The sequence below is a fragment of the Somniosus microcephalus genome, chromosome 30 (assembly GCF_052327205.1).
Source record: "Somniosus microcephalus isolate GS21.2 chromosome 30, FLI_Smic_1.0, whole genome shotgun sequence".
Taxonomy (NCBI): Eukaryota; Metazoa; Chordata; class Chondrichthyes; order Squaliformes; family Somniosidae; genus Somniosus; species Somniosus microcephalus.
In genome coordinates this window covers 28,028,708-28,055,479 of record NC_141016.1, presented here as the reverse complement: position 1 = coordinate 28,055,479, position 26,772 = coordinate 28,028,708, and the positions used below count along the sequence as shown (strand labels likewise).

At 49.7% G+C, this 26,772-nt stretch overlaps 1 protein-coding gene across 2 annotated transcripts in view; it reads right to left on the bottom strand.

Moving 5' to 3' along the window:
* The window catches only part of LOC147098054 (metal transporter CNNM4-like), a 52,051-nt gene extending 25,555 nt beyond the window's left edge, over nt 1–26,496 (bottom strand). The window contains exon 1 of one of the 2 annotated variants that reach the window (XM_085971284.1): nt 25,059–26,496. In XM_085971284.1, coding sequence (XP_085827410.1) covers nt 25,059–26,457 — 1,399 coding nt within the window. In that variant the 5' untranslated portion in view covers nt 26,458–26,496. The remainder of the gene's footprint in view (nt 1–25,058) is intronic. The other variant, XM_085971285.1, reaches the window with a different exon arrangement.
* Nucleotides 26,497–26,772: the final 276 nt, after the last annotated feature.

The window sequence follows — 26,772 nt, the reverse complement described above, 5'->3', positions numbered from 1 at the left end:
TACAATTCGAGACCTTGCCCATCCAAACTTGGGCTGTGTGTGTGGAGAGAGCACGGAGAGTTAGATAAAAAAGAACTTGCATTTATATAGCGCCTTTCATGCCCTCAGGACGTCCCAAAGCGTTTCACAGCCAATGAAATACTTTTGAAGTGTTGTCACTGTTGTAATGTAGGAAACACTGCAACCAATTAACGCACAGCAAGCTTCCACAAACAGCAATGTGATAATGACCAGATAATCTGCTTTAGTGATGTTGGTTGAGGGATAAATATTGGCCATGGGCCCAGGGGGGGAACTCCCCTCATCTTCTTTGAAATAATGTCATGGTATCTTTTATGTCCACCTTGAGAGCGCAAATGGCCTCGGTTTAACGTCTCATCCGAAAATCGGCACCTCTGACAGTGCAGCACTCCCTCACTACTGCACTGGAGTGACAGCTGAGATTTTTGTGCTCAAGTCTCTGGAGTGGGGCTTAAACCCACAGCCTTCTGACTCAGGTCAGAGTGCTACCCACTGAGCCAGGGCTGACACTGGGGTGAGGTACTGGTGGGGACAGGGCTGTCACTGGAGGGAGATATTTGAGGGGGATGATTTCAGGGTATTACAGAGGAAGCACGCTTCACACTGTTAGGTGCAATCTTTTCACTGTAATGATACCATTACACACAGAGCGAACACAGCAAATACCCTGGCCCAAAGCTCCATCACGGGCCCTGTGTGGGAGTGTGGGCTGCAACTCTTCGCTTTCCCCAACAGCATGTGGAATTGAGAAGAGATTTCAACTCCAGATCTCCCTGCTCATCATCAAAAATCGACTCTAATGGGTACACATCGAGATTCATTTCAAGTGCAGAGTTCCGTTAAACTTTCTGACCGCAGGATAATTAAATCTTCCCACTTCTTCTCGACCTGTGTCCATCTTGGGCCATAGCGTCAGCTATCTGAATCCATTCGCCACTGTGCTGCACAGCACGCCCCACTGCACCGCACAGCACGCCCCACTGCACCAGGTGCCCGGCCCAACGAGAACCAGCCATCGAGGGAAGCAACTCCAGATTCCCTAGTTGTGTCGCCCCATCTCTCCGCCAACCAGTTTCCGTCACTGTGCAATGATGACCAAGCTCCAGTCACCTGTGCTTGTATTTTTGGACTTGCAACCCAAAAGGCTGAAGTTCAAATCCCACCGGGGCAAGTTGTGAAACTGGCCAATCCTGGCCTCTTGGGCTTCCCGATTTTAAATCGCTCCACCATTGGCCGGCCGTGCCTTCTGTGCCGAGGCCCTAAGCTCTAGAATTCCCTCCCTAAACCTCTGTGCCTCGCTACGCTCCTTTAAGACGCCCCTTAAAACCTACCTCTTCGACCAAGATTGTAGTCATCTGCCCTAATGTGGCTCGGTGCCAAATTTTGTTTGATAACACTCCCATGAAGCGCTTTGGGACGTGTTACTACATTGAAGGCGCTAGAGGAAACTTTGGTTTATCCGGAGGTTGTATGCCCAGAAACCTCGATCTAATGGCAGAAATCAGCAGCCGTTTTGTTAGGTTTTTTTTCTTCTCCTAGCAGGTTTTTTTTCTTCTCCTAGCACTTTTTTTTTTTTTTTTTTTATAAAAACAGTCAGTCTCTGGAAAGCCTCTCTGAAGCTGTTGCTAAGCTACAGAGACGCTTCCAAGGTACGGGCCGACTGTTTACAAGCTGTTGCTAAGCAACAGTGTTTGTTGTCAGATATGGAGATGAAAACCTCCGTATCCTTCAACATTAGCGCTGGTCTGTCCGGAAGTTTTCATAGATCGGCATCACGCCGGCCCCGTCGGTGCCGGATATCGCGAAGTTTCCTGTATATAAATGCAAGTTGTTGTTGAACTCAATCATTTGTGGATTGACCCCAGAAAACGACCATGAAAGCTTCCAGACTGTTGTCAAAACCCAACTAGTTCACCAATGTTCTTCGGGGGAAGGGATCCCGCCAGTGCCACCCCGACCCATTCTGGCCTACATGTGACTCCAGTCCCACACGACACAACTGATTCTTAATGGCCTCAGGACAACGAGGGATAGGCAGTAAATACTGTCTTGCCAGTGGTGCCCACATCCCCGGAATACGCAGTCAGGAGTCCAAAGGTTCTCTGTGTAAATGCCTGCAGGTCCTGAGCAATCAGAGATACCAAACACTGCACAACTCAATACGAGATGCAACACAGTAAAGGGGCAGACTTGCCCCAATGGAACGGAGCTGTACAGTCCATACTGGTCCCATGTTCTAGATGCAGGAAGGATGTTCCCGATGGCAGGGTCACAGTCTACAGATAAGGGGTAAGCCATTTAGGACAGAGATGAGGAGGAAGGCAGTTGAGGCCAATTCATTAAATATATTCAAGAAGGAGTTAGATATATTTCTTAAGGCTAAAGGGATCAAGGGGAGAAGACAGGGACAGGGTACTGAATTTGGATGATCAGCCATGATCTCATTGAATGGCGGAGCAGGCTCGAGGGGCCGAATGGCCTACTCCTGCTCCTATCTTCTATGTTTCTATGTTCAATCACTGTTACCAAAGCTATAGCAAATGGCGTTAAATGTTGGCATGTCTGAGGTCATCCATTTTGGGCCCAAGAAAGATAAATTGATGCACTTTCTAAATGGCGAGACACTAGGAACTGTGGAGGAGCAGAGATATTTTGGAGATCAAGTTCACAAATCACTGAAAGCTAGTAAACAGGTCCAAAAAGCAATCAAAAAGGCTAATGGAATGTTGGCCTTTAGCTCAAGGGGGCTGAATACAATGGGAAGAAAGTGATGTTTCAGTTGTTTAGAGCCTTGGTCAGACCCCATCTACAGTACTGCGTTCATTTCTGGGCACCGCACCTTGTGAAGGATATATTGGCTTCGGAGGGGGTGCAGCGCAGATTCACCAGGATGACACCGGGGCTTAAAGGGTTAAATTATTAGGTCAAGTTGCATAAACGTGGCTTGCATTCCCTGGAGTTCAGAAGACTGAGGGGTGATCTGATGGAGGTGTTGAAAATGTTAAAAGGATTCGATAGGGTAGAGAGGGAGAAACTATTTCCTCTGGTGGGGGAATCAAGAACAAGGGGGCATAACCTTAAAATCAGAGCCAGGCTGTTCAGGAGTAAAATCAGGAAGCACTTCTTCACACAAAGGGTAGTGGAAATCTGGAACTCCCTCCCCAGAAAGGCTGTGGATGCTGGGGATCATCTGGAGCTTTCAAGACTGAGGTCGATAGATTTTTGTTGGTCAAGAGTATCAAGCGATATGGAACATAGGCAGGGAGATGGAGTTGAGGTACAGATCAGCCATGATCTGATAGAATGGCAGAGCAGGCTCAAGGGACTGAATGGCCTCCTCCTACGTTAGTTAACCTCATAACCTCAGCTAGGATGGCAGTAGGGGGGGGTACAACAATTTATCGCAGCATCCCTAAGTTAAGGAAGGAAAATTAAAATACAACAAAGGTACGCATTCCTGTTGAATGAGCGCATGTGAACAGGATGGGACTGGGCTGCAATGTCCCGCCATCAATGCGCTCGCATGGGAAAGGCCACGGAATGAGGTAGTGAAAGGCACCTGACCCTCCACCCCAGCAAGGAGCCAGCACCTTTGGGTGAGGAAGTGAAAAAAGGGGGGGAGAAAAACAAAACACAGATCCAGACAGCTGTCATCTTGGATCACTGTGGATTTACCAGTTAGATAATGAAGGGATGACAAGGTGATCCAGAGTTACAAATAGCTCTCCCAAACTCTCAGCTGGCACCCTGCATCAGTTGTATCTCAACAATGCGCCCGTTCTGACTCGTCACAGTCAGTGTGATAGCCGGCTCCCTCTCCAGGTCTCTGCAGCCAGCGCCGAAATAGGGGTCACCATTGACCAGAAACTTAACAGGACCAGCCACGTAAATACTGTGGCTACAAGAGCAGGTCAGAGGCAGAGTATTCTGTGGCAAGTGTCTCACCTCCCGACTCCCCAAAGCCTTTCCAACATCTACAAAGCACAAGTCAGTAGATGTAGTGTATTTGGATTTTCAAAAAGCATTCGATAAGGTGCAACACAAGAGGTTATTACACTAAATTAGGACTCATGGGATTGGGGGTAATATATTAACATGGATTGAGGATTGGTTAATGGACAGAAAACAGAGTAGGAATAAATGGGGCTTTTTTGGGTTTGCAGGCGGTAACTAGCGGGGTGCCGCAAGGATCACTTCTTGGGCCTCAGCTATTTACAATCTATATCAATAACCTGGATGAAGGGGCTGAGTGTAATGTATCCAAGTTTGCTGATGATACAAAGTTAGGTGGGAAAGTAAGTTGTGAGGAGGACGCAAAGAGGCTCCAGAGAGATAGAGAGGTTGACTGAGTGGGCAAGAACATGGCAAATGGAATACAACGTGGGGAAGTGTGACATTATCCACTTTGGCAGGAAAAACAAATAAGCAGAATATTTTTTGAATGGAGAGAGACTGGGAAATGTTTGCATTCAGAGGGACCTGGGTGTCCTTGTACACGAATCACAGAAAGTTAACATGCAGGTACAGCAAGCAATTAGGAAAGCAAATGGTATGTTAGCTTTTGTTACAAAGGGATTGGAATATAAGAGTCAAGATATCTTACTACACGGTGGCATAGTGGTTAGCACTGTTGCCTCACAGCGCCAGGGACCCGGGTTCGAATCCGGCCTCGGGTGACTGTCTGTGTGGAGTTTGCACATTCTCCCCGTGTTTGCGTGGGTTTTCTCCGGGTGCTCCGGTTTCCTCCCACAGTCCAAAGATGTGCAGGTTAGGTTGATTGGCTATGATAAAAAAAAAATTGACCCTTAGTGTTAGGGGGATTAAATACGTGGGGTTACGGGGATAGGGTGGGATATGTGTTGGTGTAGGGGTTACGGGGATTGGGAGGGATATGTGTCGGTGCAGGCTCGATGGGCCGAAATGGCCTCTATCTGTACTGTGAGGTTTCTGTGATTTCTGTGAATTATACAGGGCATTGGTGAGGCCACACCTGGAGTACTGTGCACAGTTCTGGTCTCCTTACCTCAGGAAAGACATACTTGTCTTAGAGGGAGTGCAGCAAAGGTTCACTAGACTGGTTCCTGGGATGAAGGGATTACCCCATGAGGAGAGATCGAGTAGACTAGGCCTATATTTCCTAGAGTTTAGAAGAATGAGGTGTGATCTAATTGAAACATATAAAATTCTTAAGGGGCTTGACAGGGTTAATGCTGAGAAAAATGTTTCCCTGGCTGGGGAATCTAGAACCAGAGGTCACAGTCTCAGAATAAGGAGTCGGCCATTTAGGACTGAGATGAGGAGAAATTTCTTCACTCAAAGGGTTGCGAATATTTGGAATTCTCTACCCCAGAGAGCTGTGGAGGCTCAGTCATTGAGTATATGCAAGTCAGAGGTCTATAAATTTTGGGGAATTAAGGGATATGGGGATCAGGCAGGAAGGTGGAGTTGAGGTAGATGATCAGCCATGATCTTGTTGAATGGCAGAGCAGGCTCGAAGGGCCAACTGACCTACTCCAGCTCAAGAGGCTCGACATCATCCGGGACAAAGCAGCCGCTTGATTGGCACCCCATCCACCACCTTAAACATTCACTCCCTCAACCACTGGCTGCAGTGTGTACCATCTACAAAATGCACTGCAGCAACTCACCAAGGATTCTTCAACATCACCTCCCAAACCCACGACCTCTACCGCCTGGAAGAAGGACAAGGGCTGCAGGTGCATGGGAACACCATCACCTGCAAGTCACACACCATCCTGACTTGGAAATATATCGGCCGTTCCTTCATCGTCGCTGGGTCAAAATCCTGGAACTCCCTCCCCAACAGCACTGTGGGAGTACCTTCACCACACGGACTGCAGCGGTTCAAGGCGGCGGCTCACCACCACCTTCTCGAGGGCAACTAGGGATGGGCAATAAATGCTGGCCTTCCCAGCGATGCCCACATCCCAGGAACGAATATAAAAAAAACAGATGGAGCCACTCCAGAGTGACTGGACTCTTCCTTTCCCTGCACTGCAGACCCACCCCCGCGACCCTCACACTCTCGCTCCCCCACCCAGAGGAGCAGAGTGTTCTCCTGGTGTCCTGGCCAATATACATCCCTCAACCAACAGAATTAAAAAGAAAGCATTTCTACAGCGCCTTTCACAAAATCAGGACATCACAAAGTGCTTTACAGCCAATGAAGCACTTTTGAAGTGCAGTCACTGTTGTAATGTAGGAAACGCAGCAGCCAATTTGCGCACAGCAAGATTCCCTCAAACAGCAATGTGATAATGACCAGATAATCTGCTTTCGATGTTGGTTGAGGGATAAATATTGGCCAGGACACTGGGGAGAACTTCCCAGCTCTTCTTCAAATGGCGCCACTGAATCTTTTACGCCCACCCGAGGGGGCAGACGGGGCCTCGGTTTAACGTCTCATTCAAAAAACGGCATTGTCGACAATGCAGCACGCCCTCAGTACCGCACTGGGAGTGTCGGCCTGGATTTTGCGCTCAGGTCTCAGAGAACCTCTTGACTCAAGAGGCGAGAGCGATATCCACTGAGCCACAGCGGACACCAGATTAAATGTGCGCGGGACCTTGCTGTGGTGGCACATGGCAACCCAATAGTCACTGACCGTCTGGGCTCACACCAGGTGATTGGCGACGAGAGTGAGGTGACAGCAGCCGTGGAACGGGAGCTCCACATGGGTCCACACCTTGAGAAAGGCAGCAAAGAAACCCCATACGTTTTCCCCTGCCTCCCTCACCAAAAACCTCTTGGGAAAGTTGGATTCCAGTTTTAGGGAGTGGGGCAGTAATAAGCACAGCTCTGTTTGTTCACACACTGATCTTCCCTCAATGAAGCCACATTATGTTTATTCAGGCAGAGAGCCAAAGATTCAAGTGAATACACAGCAGGACGAGCAACAAAAGCTGGATTGTGCCAGTGGCTCTGTTCCTGTGTAATGCTGCCAATTATCATTGTCCTGGCCTGCGTCTCAGTCTCGTCTCCAAACCTGCCCTAGGATTGCACATGTTGTTCGATCCCCTCCAAATCACTCAGGTGTTAGAGGTTCCCGTTTCCTCACGGGATGTAGATTCGAGAGTGACAGATCTCCTGTTCAAATCACCCCGCTCCCGCAGTCTGAATAAACACACTGATGACGACTTGACCCATTATAAAACATGGTCGCTTTCCACTACTGGACAGACACTCTTCATTCACTACACCGGCACCAATTCCCCTCAAGTACCCAAATCTGTACCTGCCCTGGGAGTGTTTGATGGGACAGTGTAGAAGGAGCTTTACTCTGTATCTAACCCCGTGCTGTACCTGATGTGGGAGTGTTTGATGGGACAGTGTAGAGGGAGCTTTACTCTGTATCTAAACCGTGCTGTACCTGCCCTGGGAGTGTTTGATGGGACAGTGTAGAGGGAACTTTACTCTGTATCCAACCCCGTGCTGTACCTGCCCTGGGAGTGTTTGATGGGACAGTGTAGAGGGAGCTTTACTCTGTATCTAACCTGTGCTGTACCTGCCCTGGGAGTGTTTGATGGGACAGTGTAGAAGGAGCTTTACTCTGTATCTAACCCCGTGCTGTACCTGATGTGGGAGTGTTTAACACTGGGTTTGGGAATACAAAACAAACATTCCTTGCCTCGATGAACATAAAAATCCCCATTAACAGAAAGAAATCAGGGAAGGTGAAGGTGCCATGATTTAACACCAAGCCGGCACCACTGGGTTATGAAGAGATGTAAAGTCAGGACCATCAGGCGCTGAATTCCAGCCTCGCCTGTGATTAAACACAAGCCCACTCCTGCTGGAGTCCACAATGTGTCAAAAGCTTCAGCTGCAAAGCCGGTAACAGCAGCTTTCAGAGGTTGCACTCTCCCTTCTCCACATCGTGATGTATTAAGTTTCTCTGGATTCAACATTTATTCGCAGGATCTTGTGATCCGTGTCCTTTTACAGAACTGAAACCGAGAAACTCATTTGCACAGGAGTGTGAACATGAAACACACCCAGTTCAAGCCCCGCTCCACAGACTAGAGCACATAATCCAGGCTGACACTCCAATGTATTGCTGAGGGTGTGCTGCACTGTCGGAGGTGCCGTCTTTCGGATGAGACGTTAAACCGAGGCCCCGTCTGCTCTCTCAGGTGGACGTAAAAGATCCCATGGCACTATTTCAGAGAGGAGCATGGGAGTTATCCCCGGTGTCCTGGCCAATATTTATCCCTCAATCAACATCACTAAAACAGATTATCTGGTCATTATCACATTGCTGTTTGTGGGAGCTTGCTGTGTGCAAATTAGCTGCCGCGTTTCCCACATTACAACAATGACAACACTTCAAAAGTACTTCATTGGTTGTAAAGCGCTTTGGGATATCCTGAGGTCGTGAAAGGTGCTATATAAATGCAAGTCTTTTCTTTTTTTTTTAAACTGGGGCACTTTTAACAGCCTCATGAGTATTCATGTACGTGACCAAGGCTGTAGAAATGAGCAGTTACAGCTCACTGAGCTTAAACAACAGGCTAAGTGCCGGCATTGGGCTTGTTTAGCCACAGGCACCGATATATATTTGGGGGGGGGGGGGGAAGGAAATTTAAAAAAAAAAAATTTGCACCTCACCCAATAACCTTTAAAGGTCGTGCAACACATTCCTTCATTCTGTCGCTCAACCTGCTCCCCGCCCCAGCGACAGCCCTATCCCCACCAGTACTTCACTCAACGTTAGCCAGCTCACAGTGCTCTCTCCACACACAGTCTGTCACTGCACCGCCGGCGCTTGTTAAAGTCCAAATGGACACAGAATCTCTCACACCCACTGTTAACATTGCAGCGAAATCCAGGGACAGCAACAAGTCATCCAGCTCATATTGATTATACAACAGGAAGTAGCAGGCTGGGAAAAGCACAAGGCCCAGAATCTCTTGCAGAGCCGGGAGCGGCAACAACAGAGATGAGCAGTCAGTAAAGGGGCGAGTGGGAGCGGCACTGAGGGAGGAGCAGTCAGTAAAGGGCCGAGTGGGAGTGACACTGAGGGAGGAGCAGTCAGTAAAGGGGTGAGCGGGAGGGGCACTGAGGGAGGAGCAGTCAGTAAAGGGGCGAGTGGGAGTGACACTGAGGGAGGAGCAGTCAGTAAAGGGGCGAGTGGAGTGGACACTGAGGGAGGAGCAGTCAGTAAAGGGGCGAGTGGGAACGGCACTGAGAGAGGAGCAGTCAGTAAAGGGGCGAGTGGGAGCAGTCAGTAAAGGGGCGAGTGGGAGCGGCACTGAGAGCAGCAGCTGTTAAAGAGCGGAGTGAAACATGGGGACCTTACTGTGGAGAAAAAGTGCAAGCTTGGATCCAATGGTGGACGAATGCAGAGCGAGAATTTTCACTGCGCTCCGGGAGCATCACGAGCTCCAACGCACAGAGGAGATGCAGGATAGCCAAGTAGGAGCCAGGTGTGGCCCCACCGTGGAGTTGGGAGGCCCATTCCTGCTCCACAGGAGGGAAATAAAACATTTCTGCACTGTTAACAGCCAGGGAGGGGAACCGGTGGCGGGGGGGGGGGGGGGGGGGGGGGGGGACTTCAATCAGCCCAGGAAAGCAGGGCAGGATGGAAACAATGCCCAGATCCTATCTCGCACCAAGTCCCGTTCACACATCACCCGTGCTCTCTGACCTACATTGGCTCCCAGTCCGGCAACACCTCCATTTTAAAATTCTCATCCCTGTGCTCAAATCCCTCAATGACCTTACCCCTTCCGTATCTGTGACCACCTCCAGCCCTATAACCCTCCGAGATCTCTGCACTCCTAATTCTGGCCTCTTGTGCATCCCTGATTTTCTTCACCCCTCCATTGGTGGCCATGCCTTCAGCTGCCTGGGCCCTAAGCTCTGGAATTCCTCTGAGCCTCTCCGTCCGCCTTTTAGACTCTCCTTAAAACCCATCTCTTTGACCAACCTTCTGGTCACCTCTCCTAATATCTCCACATGTGGCTCAGTGTTAATTTTTATCTGATAACACGCCCATGAAGCGCTTTGGGACATTAAAAGGTGCTGTATAAATGCAAGACGTTGTTGATGGGAATTTCAACTCCTCTCTGGACATCAGGGAAGGACCGAGACCAGCAAACTGAAGCTGCAAATGCGGCTTTGGAGCAACTGTGTGTCCGCATGCAGTGGATTCTCAAGTCGCGGGAATTGCACCGCGTAGCACAAAAAGGAGTCCTTGTGCCACGTGAATGGGGTGGGAGCCTCAGACAGGCCTTGGGTCAAAGGATTCTAAACTCGCAGAGCCAACAATGAAAGGGAACAGAACAGACTTTGCAAGAAAACTTCCACCGGCAAAATTCAGGAGTCGGTGCAGATAAGTTTGTTACTTTTCGTCGCTTTTTTTTCCTCCAGTCAGGCTCTGCAAGCGTCTAGCTGAAGCTGTTGCTTAGCTACAGAGACGCTTGCAAGCTGCGCCGACTGTTTTGAAGAGCAACAGGGTTTGTTGCTTCAGACGGAGCTCAGAAGTTCCGTATGTTTTAACATTGGCGCTGGTTTCTACGGCAGTTTTGATGGTACGGCACCAGATCGGTCCCGTCAGTGCCGGATTACCAGAAAGTTTCGTAAGAGTCAACGTTTCGGGTCGAAACCCTTCTACAGACTGAGAGAAAAGGCAGGAAATGAAACAAAAGGCAGTTTGGGGCTGGGAAATGGGATGAAAGAGGAGACATTAAGAGATATTTAAGGCGAGACGAGATAGTAATAGGACAGGTAAAGAAACAGACAATGGCTCTAGATGCAGTGCGAAATGTGCTGGCAGAGTGAAAGACATTTCTTGCAAAGTCTGTTCTGTTCCCTTTCATGTCCTGCCTTTTCTCTCAGTTCTGTAGAAGGGCTTCGACCCGAAACATTGACTCTGTTTCTCTCTCCACGGATGTTGCCTGGCCTGAGTTTTTCCAGCATTTTCTGAAGCTATGGTGCGCAGGCTCGGACTGTGGGACAGTTCTGAATGAGGCATGAGGGTAAATATGTTCCAGGCTCTTTGCGTTGATGGAGAGGAATGTGAAAGTTTTCTTGCAAAGTCCCTTTCATTGTTGGCTCTGCGAGTTTAGAATCCTTTGATCCAAGGCCTGTCTGAGGCTTCCACCCCATTCACGTGGCACGAGGACTCCTTTTTGTGCGACTGAGAATCCATTGCATGCGGGGACACAGTTGCTCCAAAGCCGCATTTGCAGCTTCAGTTTGCTGGTCTCGGTCCTTCCCTGATGTCCAGAGAGGAGTTGAAATTCCCATGCAACAACGTCTTGCATTTATACAGCGCCTTTAAATTGTTCAAATGTCCCAAAGCGCTTCACGAGGAGTGTTATACAAAAATTAACACTGAGCCACATATGGAGATATTAGGAGAGGTGACCAAAAGGTTGGTCAAAGAGGTAGATTTTAGGAGAGTCTAAAAGGAGGAAAGCGAGCTTGAGAGACAGAGAGGTTTAGGGAGGGAATTCCAGAGCTTCGGGCCTTGGCAGCTGAATGGTTGAGCGATTAAAAATCGGATGCTCAAAAGGCCAGAATTGAGGAACGCAGAGATCATGGGTGGGGACGGGCGATTTTAATCTATCGATTTCTCTCGGATTTCTGATTTTTTGCCTTATTCATTTCTTTGAGTAGCTGCTCGTGCCTTTCATGTTAGGATGGGAGGGGAGAGCCGGGAAGTTTATCGATGTTTGGGGAGGAGGTCCAGTCGCACAGCAAACTTTGAAAACCACTGATTTTCAAAGTGATGGTGCACAGAAGTGCAATGCAGCAGAGTCCTGAGCCCAGTGTATATTTGTGCGCTGAACAAACCTGCTGACACACTGCACCTCCCTGACTGAGGAGGGAACAGCGTGAACCCTCTGCACACACTGTGCTGCTTTAGGCAAACGGTTTGACGGGTCTACACACCTTACCTTTCTGCCCTGCTGTTGTTTCCTGGTTTTTAGTTGGCAGTAGCACAACAGGGCCAGCCCATGTTTACAATCGGAGAGTCTTGCAACATCACTTCTTGGCTCTTGTGTTCGTCATAAAAGTGTTTGTTGACAATATGCCACAAGCTGGGAGGAGGGAAGGTTCCTTAATGGCCAGGAAAGGAAGAAAGAACTTGCATTTCTAGAGCGCCTTTCACGGCCACCGGACGTCCCAAAGCGCTTTACACCCAATGAAGTACCTTTTGAAGTGTAGCCCCTGTTGTAATGTAGGAAACGCGGCAACCAATTTGTGCACAGCAAGCTCCCACAAACGGCAATGTGATAATGACCAGATAATTTGTTTTGGTGATGTTGGTTGGGGGATAAATATTGGCCGGGACACCGGGGAGAACTCCCCTGCTCCTCTTCGAAATAGTGCCGTGGGATCTTTTACGTCCACCTGAGGGGGCAGACGGGGCCTCGGTTTAACGTCTCATCCGAAAGACGGCACCTCCGACAGTGCAGCCCTCCCTCAGTACTGCACTGGAGTGTCAGCCTAGATTTGTGTGTTCGGGTCTCTGGAGTGGGACTTGAACCCACAACCAGGTTTAAGTAGAGTCTCAGGAAAAAGCGTGTGCTGACCGAGCAAGCAATCGGGGGGAAAAGTTGGTAAATTAGCAAATGTAAAGAAATCTAGCAATCTGTTAGCAGATGAAGAAATCCACAACTTTGAGGATCTGCTGTGAACTGCCTCTTGCCCAGGGACACCGCCCACCTCCCCCGCCCCACCCCCCCCCCCAAATGCCCCGGAGAATAATTGATCAGCGACGCCCCCTTTCTCCGTTCTGGATTCCCTGGTCCAGCATGAAGCTATAGTGATACGATAGCAAAATACTGCGGATGCTGGAGATCCGAAATAACAACAGCAAATGCTGGAAAAACTCAGCAGGCCAGGCAACATCCGTGGAGAGAGAAACAGAGGCAACGTTTCGGGTCGAAACCCTTCGTCCGAACTGAGAAAAGAGGCTGGAAATGAAACAAAAGGCAGTTTGGGGGCTGGGAAATGGGGGAGGGGATGAAAGACAGCTGCCAGCAGATTTCACACTGCATCTCGAGCCATTGTCTGTTTCTTTACCTGTCCTATTACTATCTCGACTCACCTTGAATATCTCTTAATATCTCTTCTTTCATCCCCTCCCCCATTTCCCAGCCCCAAACTGCCTTTTGTATCATTTCATGCCTTTTTTCTCAGTTCTGACGAAGGGTTTCGACCTGAAACGTTAACTCTGTTTCTCTCTCCACGGATGTTGCCTGGCCTGCTGAGCTTTTCCAGCATTTGCTGTTATTTTGGATTTCCAGCATCCGCAGTATTCTATCGTATCACTATAGCTTCATGCTGGACCAGGGAATCCAGAACGGAGAAAGGGGGCGTCACTGATCAATTATTCTCCGGGGCATGGGGGGGGGGGGGGGGGGGGGGGCGGCGGTGTCCCTGGGCAAGAGGCAGTCACAGCAGATCCTCAAAGTCATGGATTTCTTCATCGGCCAACGTATTGCTAGATTTCTTTACATTCGCTAATTTACCAACTTTTCCCCCCCCCCCGATTGCTTGCTCGGTCAGCACACGCTCTTTCCTAGGACTCAACTTAAAGCTCAGTGGTTAGCACCCACACCTGGTCGTGGGTTCAAGTCCCACTCCAGAGACCCGAATTCAAAAATCTAGGCTGACACTCCAGTGCAGTACTGAAGGAGGGCTGCACTGTCGGAGGTGCAGTCTTTCAGATGAGACGTTAAACCGAGGCCCGTCTGCCCTCTGAGGTGGACGTAAAAGATCCCACGGCATTATTTTGAAGAAGAGCAGGGGAGTTCTCCCCAGTGTCCCGGCCAATATTTATCCCTCAACCAACATCACACACAGATTATCTGGCCATTATCACATTGCCGTTTGTGGGAGCTTGCTCTGCACAAATTGGCTGCCGCGTTTCCTACATTACAACAGGGGCTACACTTCAAAAAGGTACTTCATTGGGTGTAAAGCGCTTTGGGACGTCCGGTGGCCGTGAAAGGCGCTCTAGAAATGCAAGTTCTTTCTTCCTTTCCTGGCCGTTAAGGAACCTTCCCTCCTCCCAGCTTGTGGCATATTGTCAAAAAACACTTTTATGACGAACACAAGAGCCAAGAAGTGATGTTGCAAGACTCTCCGATTGTAAACATGGGCTGGCTCTGTTGTGCTACTGCCAACTAAAATCCAGGAAACAACAGCAGGGCAGAAAGGTAAGGTGTGTAGACCCGTCAAACCGTTTGCCTAAAGCAGCACAGTGTGTGCAGAGGGTTCACGCTGTTCCCTCGTCAGTCAGGGAGGTGCAGTGTGTCAGCAGGTTTGTTCAGCGCACAAATATACACTGGGCTCAGGACTCTGCTGCATTGCACTTCTGTGCACCATCACTTTGAAAATCAGTGGCTTTCAAAGTTTGCTGTGCGACTGGACCTCCTCCCCAAACATCGATAAACTCCCCGGCTCTCCCCGCCCATCCTAACATGAAAGGCACGAGCAGCTACTCAAAGAAATGAATAAGGCACAAAATCAGAAATCCGAGAGAAATCGATAGATTAAATCGCCCCGTCCCCACCCATGATCTCTGCGTTCCTCAAATTCTAGCCTCTTGAGCATCCCTGATTTTTAATCGCTCAACCATTCAGCTGCCAAGGCCTGAAGCTCTGGAATTCCCTCCCTAAACCTCACTGTCTCTCAAGCTCACTTTCCTCCTTTAAGACGCTCCTTAAAATCTACCTCTTTGACCAACCTTTTGGTCACCTCTCCTAATATCGCCATATGTGGCTCAGTGTTAATTTTTGTCTGATAACACTGCCGTGAAGCGCTTTGGGACATTTCAACAATTTAAAGGCGCTGGAAAAATGCAAGACGTTGTTGATGGGAATTTCAACTCCTCTCCGGACATCAGGGAAGGACCGAGACCAGCAAACTGAAGCTGCAAATGTGGCTTTGGAGCAACCGTGTCCCCGCATGCAATGGATTCTCAGTCGCGGGGAATTGCACTGCGTAGCACAAAAAGGAGTCCTTGTGCCACGTGAATGGGGTGGGAGCCTCAGACAGGCCTTGGATCAAAGGATTCTAAACTCGCAGAGCCAACAATGAAAGGGAACAGAACAGACTTTGCAAGAAAACTTTCACATTTCTCTCCATCAACAGAAAGAGCCTGGAACATATTTACCCTCATGCCTCATTCAGAACTGTCCCACGGTCCGAGCCTGGGCACCATAACTTCAGAAAATGCTGGAAAAACTCAGCAGGCCAGGCAACATTCGTGGAGAGAAATAGAGTCAACGTTTCGGGTCAAAACCCTTCTACAGAACGGAGAGAAAAGGCAGGAAATGAAACAAAAGGCAGTCGTGGGGGCTGGGAAATGGGGGAGGGGATGAAAGAGGAGACATTAAGAGATATTCAAGGTGAGACGAGATAGTAACAGGACAGGTAAAGAAACAGACAATGGCTCTAGATGCAGTGTGAAATGCGCTGGCAGAGTGAAAAACAGACATCTGGAACCATTGTCTGTTTCTTTACCTGTCCTATTACCATCTCATCTCACCTTGAATATCTCTTAATGTCTCTTCTTTCATCCCTTCCCCCATTTCCCAGCCCCCAAACTGCCTTTTGTTTCATTTCCTGCCTTTTCTCTCAGTTCTGTAGAAGGATTTCGACCCGAAACGTTGACTCTATTTCTCTCTCCACGGATGTTGCCTGGCCTGCTGAGTTTTTCCAGCATTTGCTGTTGTTATTTCGGATTTCCAGCATCCGCAGTATTTTGCTATCGTATCACTATAGCTTCATGCTGGACCAGGGAATCCAGAACGGAGAAAGGGGGCGTCGCTGATCAATTATTCTCCGGGGCATTTTGGGGGGGGGGGGGGGGGGGGGGGCGGTGTCCCTGGGCAAGAGGCAGTTCACAGCAGATCCTCAAAGTCATCTGATTTCTTCATCTGCTAACAGATTGCTAGATTTCTTTACATTTGCTAATTTGCCAACTTTTGCCCCCGATTGCTTGCTCGGTCAGCACACGCTCTTTCCTAAGACTCAACTTAAACCTAGTTGTGGGTTCAAGTCCCACTCCAGAGACCCGAACACAAAAATCTAGGCTGACACTCCCAGTGCAGTACTGAGGGAGTGCTGCACTGTCGGAGGTGCCGTCTTTCGGATGAGACGTTAAACCGAGGCCCCGTCTGCCCTCTCGGGTGGACGTAAAAGATCCCGCGGCACTATTTCGAAGAAGAGTAGGGGGAGTTCTCCCCGGTGTCCCGGCCAATATTTATCCCTCAGTCAACATCACTAAAACAGGTTATCTGGTCATTGTCACATTGCTGTTTGTGGGAGCTTGCTGTGTTACAACAGTGACTACACTTCAAAAAGTTACTCATTGGATGTAAAGCACTTTGAGACATCCGGTGGTTGTGAAAGGCGCTATATAAATGCAAGTCTTTCTTTCTTTCTGTTCAATATAAAATATCTCCGGATTCAGTAGAGATTGAGACAATGGCTTTGACACATCTCCTTATTCTCCATCCTGTTGCCCCACATGATGCACAGAAGATGATGGACCATTTTGGTTTTAGCTTTTTCTTTGCTACATCGAGATTAGTCGCTAGTTGGGTCGCACTCTCGCCTCGGAGTCAGAAGGTTGTGGGTTGAAGCCCCACTCCAGAGTCTTGAGCACAAAATCTAGGCCGACACTCCAGTGTCGCGCTGAGGGAGTGCTGCACTGTCGGAGATACCGTCTGTCAGATGAGACTCCGTCTGCCCTCTCAGGTAGATGTAAAAGGGGGTTACGGCCACTATTTGGAGAAAAGCACGGGAGTTCTCCCCGGTCGGTGTACTGGCCAATATTTATCCCCCAACCAACATCACCAAAACAGATTATCTGGTCATTATCACATTGCCGTTTGTGGGAGCTTGCTGTGCGCAAATTGGCTGCCGCGTTTCCTACATTACAACAGGGGCTACACTTCAAAAGGTACTTCATTGGGTGTAAAGCGCTTTGGGACGTCCGGTGGCCGTGAAAGGCGCTCTAGAAATGCAAGTTCTTTCTTCCTTTCCTGGCCGTTAAGGAACCTTCCCTCCTCCCAGCTTGTGGCATATTGTCAACAAACACTTTTATGACGAACACAAGAGCCAAGAAGTGATGTTGCAAGACTCTCCGATTGTAAACATGGGCTGGCCCTGTTGTGCTACTGCCAACTAAAAACCAGGAAACAATAGCAGGGCAGAAAGGTAAGGTGTGTAGACCCGTCAAACCGTTTGCCTAAAGCAGCACAGTGTGTGCAGAGGGTTCACGCTGTTCCCTCCTCAGTCAGGGAGGTGCAGTGTGTCAGCAGGTTTGTTCAGCGCACAAATATACACTGGGCTCAGGACTCTGCTGCATTGCACTTCTGTGCACCATCACTTTGAAAATCAGTGGCTTTCAAAGTTTGCTGTGCGATTGGACCTCCTCCCCAAACATCGATAAACTCCCCGGCTCTCCCCTCCCATCCTAACATGAAAGGCACAGGCAGCTATGAATACGGCAAAAATTCAGAAATCCAAGAGAAATCGATAAGATTAAATTGCCCCGTCCCCACCCATGATCTCTGCGTTCCTCAAATTCTGGCCTCTTGAGCATCCCTGATTTTAAATCGCTCAACCATTCAGCTGCCAAGGCCCTAAGCTCTGGAATTCCCTCCCTAAACCTCTCCACCTCTCTTTCCTCCTTTAAGACGCGCCTTAAAATCTACCTCTTTGACCAAGCTTTAGGTCATCTGCCCTAATATTTCCTTGCGTGGCTCAGTGTCAAATTCTGTTTGATAACGCTCCTGTGAAGCGCCTTGGGACGTTTTACGATGTTAAAAGCGCTATAGAAATGTAAGTTGTTGTTGCTGCTCCATTTCTACAACTCAAAATGCTTCCTCCATTCACAACCCCGATTCAGACGGGCTCAAACCCCCTTATTTATAATAATAATGGGGAACAGGCAAATGGCAGAGACTCTGAACAAATATTTTGTATCTGTCTTCACGGTAGAAGACATTAACAACATCCCAATAATGGATAACCATGGGGCCACAGGGAGGGGGGAACTAAAGACAATCACTATCACTAAGGAAATAGGGTAAAATAATGAGACTAAAAGACGACAAGTCCCCTGGACCAGATGGTCTGCATCCCAGGGTCTTAAAAGAAGTGGCTGCAGAGATAGCAGAGTCAGAGTTTTATGAAAGGTAAATCATGTTTAACAAATTTGCTGGAGTTCTTTGAGGATGTAACAAGCAGGGTGGACAAAGGTGAGCCAGTGGATGTGGTGTATTTGGATTTCCAGAAGGCCACACCTTGATAAGATGCCACATAAAAGGTTACTGCATAAGATAAGAGCTCACAGAATTGGGGGTAATATAATAGCATGGATAGAGAATTGGCTAACAGTCGGGATAAATGGGCCATTTTCCAGTTAGCAAACGGTAACTAGTGGGGTCCCACAGGGATCGGTGCTGGGGCCTCAACTACTTACAATCTACATTAATGACTTGGATGAAGGGACCAAGTGTAATGTAGCCAAGTTTGCGGATGATACAAAGATGGGTGGAAAAGCAGGTTGTGCAGAGGACTCAAAGAATCTGCAAAGGGATATAGACAGGCTAAGTGAGTGGGCAAACATTTGGCAGATGGAGTATAATGTGGGAAAGTGCAAGGTTATCTACTTTGGCAGGAAAAATAAAAAAGCAAACTATTATTTAAATGGAGAGATTACAAAAAGGATACAATTCAGAGGGACTTGGGGGTCCTTGTGCATGAAACACAAAAAGTTAGCATGCAGGTACAGCAAGTAATCAAAAAGGCAAATGGAATGTTGGCCTTTATTTCAAGGGGGTTGGAGTATAAAAACAGGGAAGTTCTGCTACAACTGTACAGGGTATTGGTGAGACCACACCTGGAGTACTGCATACAGTTCTGGTCTCCTTATTTAAGGAAGGATATACTTGCATTGGCTGCAGTTCAGAGACGATTCGCACGGTTGATTCCGGAGATGAGGGGGTTGAGCAGGCTGGGCCTATACTCATTGCAATTTAGAAGAATGAGAGGTGATCTTATTGAAACATAAGATACTGAGGGGGCTCGACAGGGTAGATGCAGAGAGGATGTTTCCCCTCGTGGGGAAATCTAGAACTCGGGGGCAGTCTCAGAATAAAGGGTCGCCCTTTTAGAACTGAGATGAGGAGAAATTTCTTCTCTCAGAGGGTCGTAAATTTGTAGAATTCTCTGCCCCAGAGAGCTGTGGAGGCTGGGTCATTAAATACATTTAAAGTGGAGATAGACAGATTTTTTTACAAGAGGTAAGGGAGTGAAGGGTTATGGGGAGCAGGCAGGGAAGTGGCTTTGAGCCCAAGATCAGCCATGATCTTATTGAATGGAGCAGGCTCGAGGGGCCAAGTGGTCTATTCCTGCTACTATTTCTTATGTTCAATGCTGGCCGTTTATCACGGCTCAAAATTAACACTTCCTAGAAATCCCAATGGCGGCAATGCTCCACAGTCGAAGCCACCTGGAGCCGGAAGGTGGCGCGAGGGAAACGGCAGAGCGAAGGAATGGACCCCACACACACACGGGAGAGACTGTGCGCGCAGAGAGACCCTGCCCGCTCTCTCCACCGAAGACTGGAAAAAGAAATGGATGACGAGAAATCCGAGAATGTGTTATATCAGACAGCGTTACACTGAGCTCTGCATGAATTATGCAGCGTCAAGTCCTCTCTGGCAGCAGCTCAGCTTTTCACCAGTGGATTCTGTTCACTGAACAGAGTCGCGCTCCTTTCTTGTTGACGTCCTCCTGGTCCCCGGGCAATGCTCCTGCTAAGCTGCGCGGTTTGGAGGTCCCGCACGGGCCGCTCACTGACTTTTAAAATGGGAGAAACCCCACATGCTCAAAAATTTGAATGGGCCACTTAAAGGGACCACGCACCGAATTTATAAAAAAAAAAAAAAACATTGCCCCCAGGCTCAGTCACTCATACAGTACAGCCCCACAAGCACTCGGCTAAGTTCGAATTCTTCACAGGCGGGCCTGGGCACCAACTGTTGGTAGGTTATTTGATTATTGACAGCATCATTGTCAATATGCTAAGACAAGAACTTAGTCAGGCTGCACTTGGAATACTGTGTCCAGTTTTGGTGGTCTCACATGGTGGGTGATATTAAGGCTTTGGAAAGAGTGCAGAGGAGGGCCACTAGACCAATCCCCAGTCTAAAGCATCTTAGTTATCAAGATAGGCTAAAAGAGTTGGGACTCTACACTTTAGAGGAGCGCAGACTATGGGGTGATCTGATTGAGGTTTAGAAGATAATGAAGGGAATAGATTGTGTTCCAGTTTGTTCCAATTAAACAGGCATGGGAGGACCAGGGGTCACATGTTTAAGTTGCATAAGGCCAGGGATAGGTCAGATGTCAGGAGGTTCTTTTCCCAGAGAATAGTGGAACTCTGGAACAGGCTGCTGTCTCATGCGGTGGATGCGGACTCGCTGAATTCGTTGAAGCGAGAGCTGGACCTGTTTCTGGCTGGGGCCTGCAGGGCCCGAGCCATCTCCTGGACTAGTTTCGATCGCCTAGATGGGTCGGGTAGGAATTTCCCAGATTTCCACCCCCTCCCCAAATTGGCCTGGTTTTTTTTTAACCTGTTTTTTCGCCTCTCCCAGGAGATCACATGGTTTTGGGTGTATATGTTGTGATACACAAGGTATGGCAATTGGGTGAGACAGGCTCGATGGACCAGAGGGTCTTTACCTGTCTGTCACTGTTCGTATGGGTCAGGCTCGGAAAGCTGCAGTTGAACATCGCCCCTGCCCTCGTCTGTGGGTGCTGCCCCCGAACCTTCCCTCACCTGAGGCTTCCCCCAATACTCAGAACCTGGCAAAGGCTTTGACGATTAGCTTCTCCAATGGGCAACACGACAGCAGGCAATGCACGTACTGCTACAAAAGCCTGTGACATCGTCCAAAGCAAAGCAGTGGGGAATTCAGTGCGGGATATACCGGAGAATCGGGGAGGCAGACAGACAGTCCCCCACAGTGCAGTGCGTGCCCACAACACATATAGTGACAAAACTGCATCTTGTGGAACGAGGCAATACAAGGGACAGAATCAACGCTGGACTTACACCGCATGTCGTGTTGATCGAGCTGAACAAACACGTGCATTTATATAGCACCTTTAACGCAGGAAAACGCCCCAAGGCGCTTCACAGGAGTGTAATCAAACAGAAACCGGCACCAAGCCAAAGGAGGAAATATTCGGACAGGTGACTTAAAGCTTAGTCAAAAAGGTCGGTTTTAAGGAGAGTCTTAATCGGAGTTAGAGAGAAGTGGAAAGGTTGAGGGAGGGAATTCCAGAGCTTAGGGCCTAGACAGCTGAAGGCACGGCCGCCAATGGTGGAGTGAAGGAAGTCAAGGATGTCCAAGAGGCCAGAATTGGAGGAACGCAAAGATCTTGGAGGGTTGTAGGCAATGCTCCTTGTAATGTTTTTTGAGCCTCGCAGCCCCTTTAACGATAATTTACTCTAACTGGTGGTCTTCTTATCGTGTCCACGGACAGTCTATACATAGACCAGCCAGAACTGGACACATTTTTGCACCTTGTTGTTGGATTCGGCAAGATCTGCAACAGTGCAGGGTTCCTCTAACGATGGGCATTGCAGGAAATGTTGCATAGTCTGTGCCTCAGTTCCACATTCACAAGTTGTCGGGCTGGTTGAATATCCCCATTTGCTTAGTGACACCTTTGAGCAACCTACACCGGTCCCAAGTCTGTTAAGGCACTTCCAGGTTGTCCAGTTGCAATTAGCTCCTGGGGGGAAGGCTTATCAGGTAAAATTTCCATCGCTGGGGGTTGTTCAAGACTGGCGAGCCGGTCTTTCCACAAGGCGATGCGGGCTTCAGATAAGGTTGGTTGTAATGGAACAACACTGTTCATGAAGCTCTTCCTTGACTTTAGGCGGCTGGGTGTAGGTGTATGACAATGCAGAGGGTGCCTCTCATCTGACTGGTAAAAGAACCAAGAGGGTGGTGGGGAGAATTTTTTTTTATATAAACACAGCGAGTTGTTCTGATCTGGAATGCACTGTCTGGAAGCAGAGTCAATAATAATTTTCAAAACACAACTGGATAAACACTTGAAAAGGAAAGTATTGGAGGGCTATGGGGAAAGAGTGGGACTAATTGGAGAGCTCTTTCGAAGAGCTGGCACAGGCACGATGGGACGAAATGGCCTCCTTCTGTGCTTCATGGATTTAATGAGGAACCTGATGTCGTGTCTTTGGACGATGTCGCCAAGGGGAAACATGTAGATTAGCAATAGGAGGGAGCCAAGGACAGATCCTCAGGTGACTTCAGAGGCGATGGTCCGGAAGCAGGAAGAGAAGCCATTGCAGGAGATTCGTTGGTTACGACTGGACAGGCAAGAGTGGAACCAACACAACACAATCCTGCCCAATCTAGAGTGCTTTTGTAAGTGGTGCACATCAGCTACAACCTCTGCAAACAAAAGTTCAGAAGAAAACAAATTGAAAAACACCAAAGCTCATTTTCTAATGAGCCAAGGGCTTATCGGCAGTTCTCGATAACTCCCCCAAGTAATTTACTTCTCGACTTCTTTCCTCCTATCCTTGCGATCTTGATTAACTCATTGGAGATACATTCCACCGGTGCCAAGACCTCCCAGGTCTCGCGCTAGTGGTCAACACTCGGGTCAGCGCCAGTGGGTTAGCTGCCTGCAGACCCTGATCTGCTTCTCAGCTTGCAGTTATTACACATTTGTTGTTCAGTGACCAAGCACAGCCAAGACCAACAAATTCCACACAGACACAGGATCAAAGCATGCAAGCACTAAAACTCTCCAGCACTGCACTAATCAAAATAAAACAGTAATAGTGTACCATTAAAAAGAGTCTTGCATTTATATAACGCCTTTCGCCACCACCGGACCTCCCAAAGTGTTTTACAGCCAAAATTACTTTTTTTTGAAGGGTAGTCGCTGATGTAATATAGGAAATGCGCCAGCCAATTTGCACACGGCAAGCTCCCACCAACAACACTGTGATAATGACCATATCATCTGTTTTAGTGAAATAACAACAACAGAAAATGCTGGAAATATTCAGCAGGCCAGGCAGCATCCGTGGAGAGAGAAACAGAGTTAACGTTTCAGGTCGAAACCCTTTGTCAGAACTGATGAAGGGTCCCAGACCTGAAACGTTAACTCTGTTTCTCTCTCCACGGATGCTGCATGGCCTGCTGAGTATTTCCAGCATTTTCTGTTGATATTTCAAATTTCCAGCATCCGCAGTATTTTGCTATTGCATATCTGTTTTAGTGATGTTGATTGAGGGATAAATATTGTCCAGGACACCGGGGATAACTCCTGTTGTTCTTCAAAATCGTGCCGTGGGATCTTTTACATCCACCTGAGAGAGCAGACGGGGCCTCAGTTTAACGTCTCATCCGAAAGACAGCACCTCTGACAGTACAGCGCTCCCTCAGCACCGCACTGGGAGTGTCAGCCTAGACCCTTGTGCTCAAGTCTCTGGAGTGGGGCTTGAACCCATGACCGTCTGAAGGGGGTTACCCACTGAGTCACGGCTGACACTACATTAGGACAAACATTGCAACGGAACCATGAGATCTCATCACTGGAACATAGGAGTAGGCCATTCGGCCCCTCAAGCCTGCTCCGCCATTCAATGAGATCATGGCTGATCATCCAAATTCAGTACCCTGTCCCTGCCTTCTCCCCATATCCCTTGATCCCTTTAGCCTTAAGAAATATATCTAACTCCTTCTTGAATATATTTAATGAATTGGCCTCCACTGCCTTCTGTGGCAGAGAATTCCCCAGGTTCACCACTCTCTGGGTGAAGAAATTCCTCCTCATCTCTGTCCTAAATGGCTTACCCCTTATCCTGAGACTGTGACCCCCTGGTTCTGGACTTCCCCGTCATCAGGAACATCCTTCCTGCATCTAGTCTGTCTAGTCCTGTTAGAATTTTATAAGTTTCAATGAGATCCCCTCTCATTCTTCTAAACTCCAGCGAGTATAAACCCAATCACTCCAATCTCTCCTCATACGTCATTCCTGCCATCCCAGGTATCAGTCTGGTGAATCTTCGCTGCACTCCTTCCATGGCAAGAATATCCTTCCTCAGATAAGGAGACCAAAACTGCACACAATACTCAAGATGTGGTCTCACCAAGGCCCTGTATAACTGCAGCAAGACATCCTTGCTCCTGTATGTGAATCCTCTCGCTACGAAGGCCAGCATACCATTTGCCTTCTTAACCGCCTGCTGCACCTGCATGCTTACCTTCAGTGACTGGTGCACAAGGACACCCAGGTCTCGTTGCACTTCCCCTTTTCCCAATCTATTGCCGTTCAGATAATAATCTGCCTTCCTGTTTTTGCCACCAAAGTGGATAACCTCACATTTATCCACATTGTACTGCATCTGCCATGCTTCTGCCCAATCACCCAACCTGTCCAAATCATCCTGGAGTTTCTCGGCATCCTCCTCACAGCGCACACGCCCACCCAGCTTTGTGTCGTCTGCAAACTTGGAGATATTACATCTAGTTCCCTCGTCTAACATAGAAACATAGAAACTAGGAGTAGGCCATTCGGCCCTTCGAGCCTGCTCCGCCATTCAACGAGATCATGGCTGATCATCCAAACCCTAGCACCCGGTCCCTACACCGACTGCCATCCCACCCAAGCCCTATCCCCGTAACCCCACATATTTAATCCCCCCCCTAACACTAAGGGCCAATTTTTTTTATCATGGCCAATCAACCTAACCCACACATTTTTGGACTGTGGGAGATAGGACATAGAACATAGAAAATAGGAGTAGGCCATTTGGCCCGAGCCTGCTCCGCCATTCAATGCAATCATAGCTGATCATCCAAATTCAGTACCCGGTCCCTGCTTTCTCCCCATACCCCTTGATCCCTTATATATAGATAGTGAATAGCAAAGGATGCAACCACAGGAACCTGAAAACGAATGATTATGCTACAAGTCAAAACTCCCACCTTGCTTGAACTCCTCCAGCATTGTATCCAGCCTGGTGTCGTAGAACACGAAATGCAGAGCGTGGCTGTAGAACTTGGTGATGGTTTTCAGCGGGACACAGTCATCAGGGTCGACGAAAGCCAAGTCCTTGACGTAGAGTATGTCGACAATGTTGGATTTCTCCTGCTCGTACACCGGGATGCGGGTGTAGCCGGTCTCCATGATCTCGGACATGGTGCTGAAGTCCAGCACGGCATCGTTGCCCACCATGAAGCAGTCGTGGATGGGGGTCATGACATCCTCCACCGTCTTGCTGCGCAGCTCCAGCGCGCCCTGGATCATGTTGAGCTCCTCTTTGTCCAGCCCGTTGTAAGGGCCGGTCACCCGCAGCATCTCCAGGATCTTCTCGCGGCTGTAGACCTTGCCGATCTCCTGGCCCAGCAGCAGGTCGAGCAGCTTGCTGATGGGGTAGGAGAGCGGGAAGGTGAGCAGCATGAAGCCTTTGGTCAGCAGGATGGTGCGGGCGCCCACCTCCAGGCCGTGGCGGGAGCAGAGCGCCTGGGGCACGATCTCGCCCAGGATGACGATGCCGACGGTGGAGGCCACCACCGTCAGCCAGCCGGAGCCCACCAGCTGGTCCAGCAGCACGGTCAGGGTGGTGTTGACCAGCACGTTGCCCAGCAGCAGCGAGCACAGCAGGTAGTTGCCCTGGCGACGCACCGGCTCGATGGCGCGGGCGTGCCGGCGCTCGGCCTCGGTGCCGCAGTTCTGCACGATCCGCAGCTCGGTGGGGTCGAGGGCCATCAGCCCCAGGTTGAGGCCGCTGAAGATGCCCGACAGCGCCAGCAGCAGCACGGTCAGGATGATCTGCAGCCAGAACGGCAGCAGCGACTCCTCCTGCTCCAGCACCAGCAGCTGGGTGTCGGCGTCCGGGTGCAGCCGCCAGGAGGCCTCCTCCCCGCCGCCCTGGCCGCCGCCGCGGGTGCACAGGCCGTAACGCCGCGACCTCTCGTTCTTGCGCAGCCGCTTGACCCGCAGGGTGAGGACGCCCGAGGTGCGGCGGTCCAGCTCCACCTGCCGCAGCACCTCGATGTCCTTGGAGCGGTGCAGGCAGGGCCCGTCTCCCGTCCCGTTGGCCTCCGACTCGTCGCCTTGCTCCAGCTCGGCGAAGGCCACCCGGCTCCACGTCTGCTCGTCGATGTCGCGGCCGAAGACCCGCAGCCGGGCGGTCCGGCCCTCAGTCACCCGCAGCAGCATCTCGGTGTCCGAGTCCGCGGCGGCGGCGCCGGCCTCCTCCGAGCCGCTCTCCAGCCGCAGGCCGTAGATGCCCGAATCCGAGGCGGCCGCCGCGACGCGCCGGGCCCCCGCCTGCAGCAGCGCCACCAACACATAGTAGCAGCCCGGCCTCAGCCTCGCCATCTTCTGACATTCGGCGGCGGCGGGCCCCGCCAGCCCGACGGCAAACCCGCCCCCTCAGCCAATCATCCGCCCGCTCCTCCTCCCCCGCCTCCCCTCCATTGGACGCCGCCTCCTGTCAATCAGACCGCTGCCGCGCTCCCATTGGTCGCAGGCGTTGCGCCCCGATTGGCTACCTTGCGCTCCCGCCCCCACCGTTGTGCTCCAGCCAATTGAAAGCGAGCTTGCTCTGGGCTTTACATTTCATTGGTGGCTGCCCGCTGTCAATCAAAAGGCCCCCTCAGCCCTGAATGGTTGGTATCCACGATCACCGAGCAC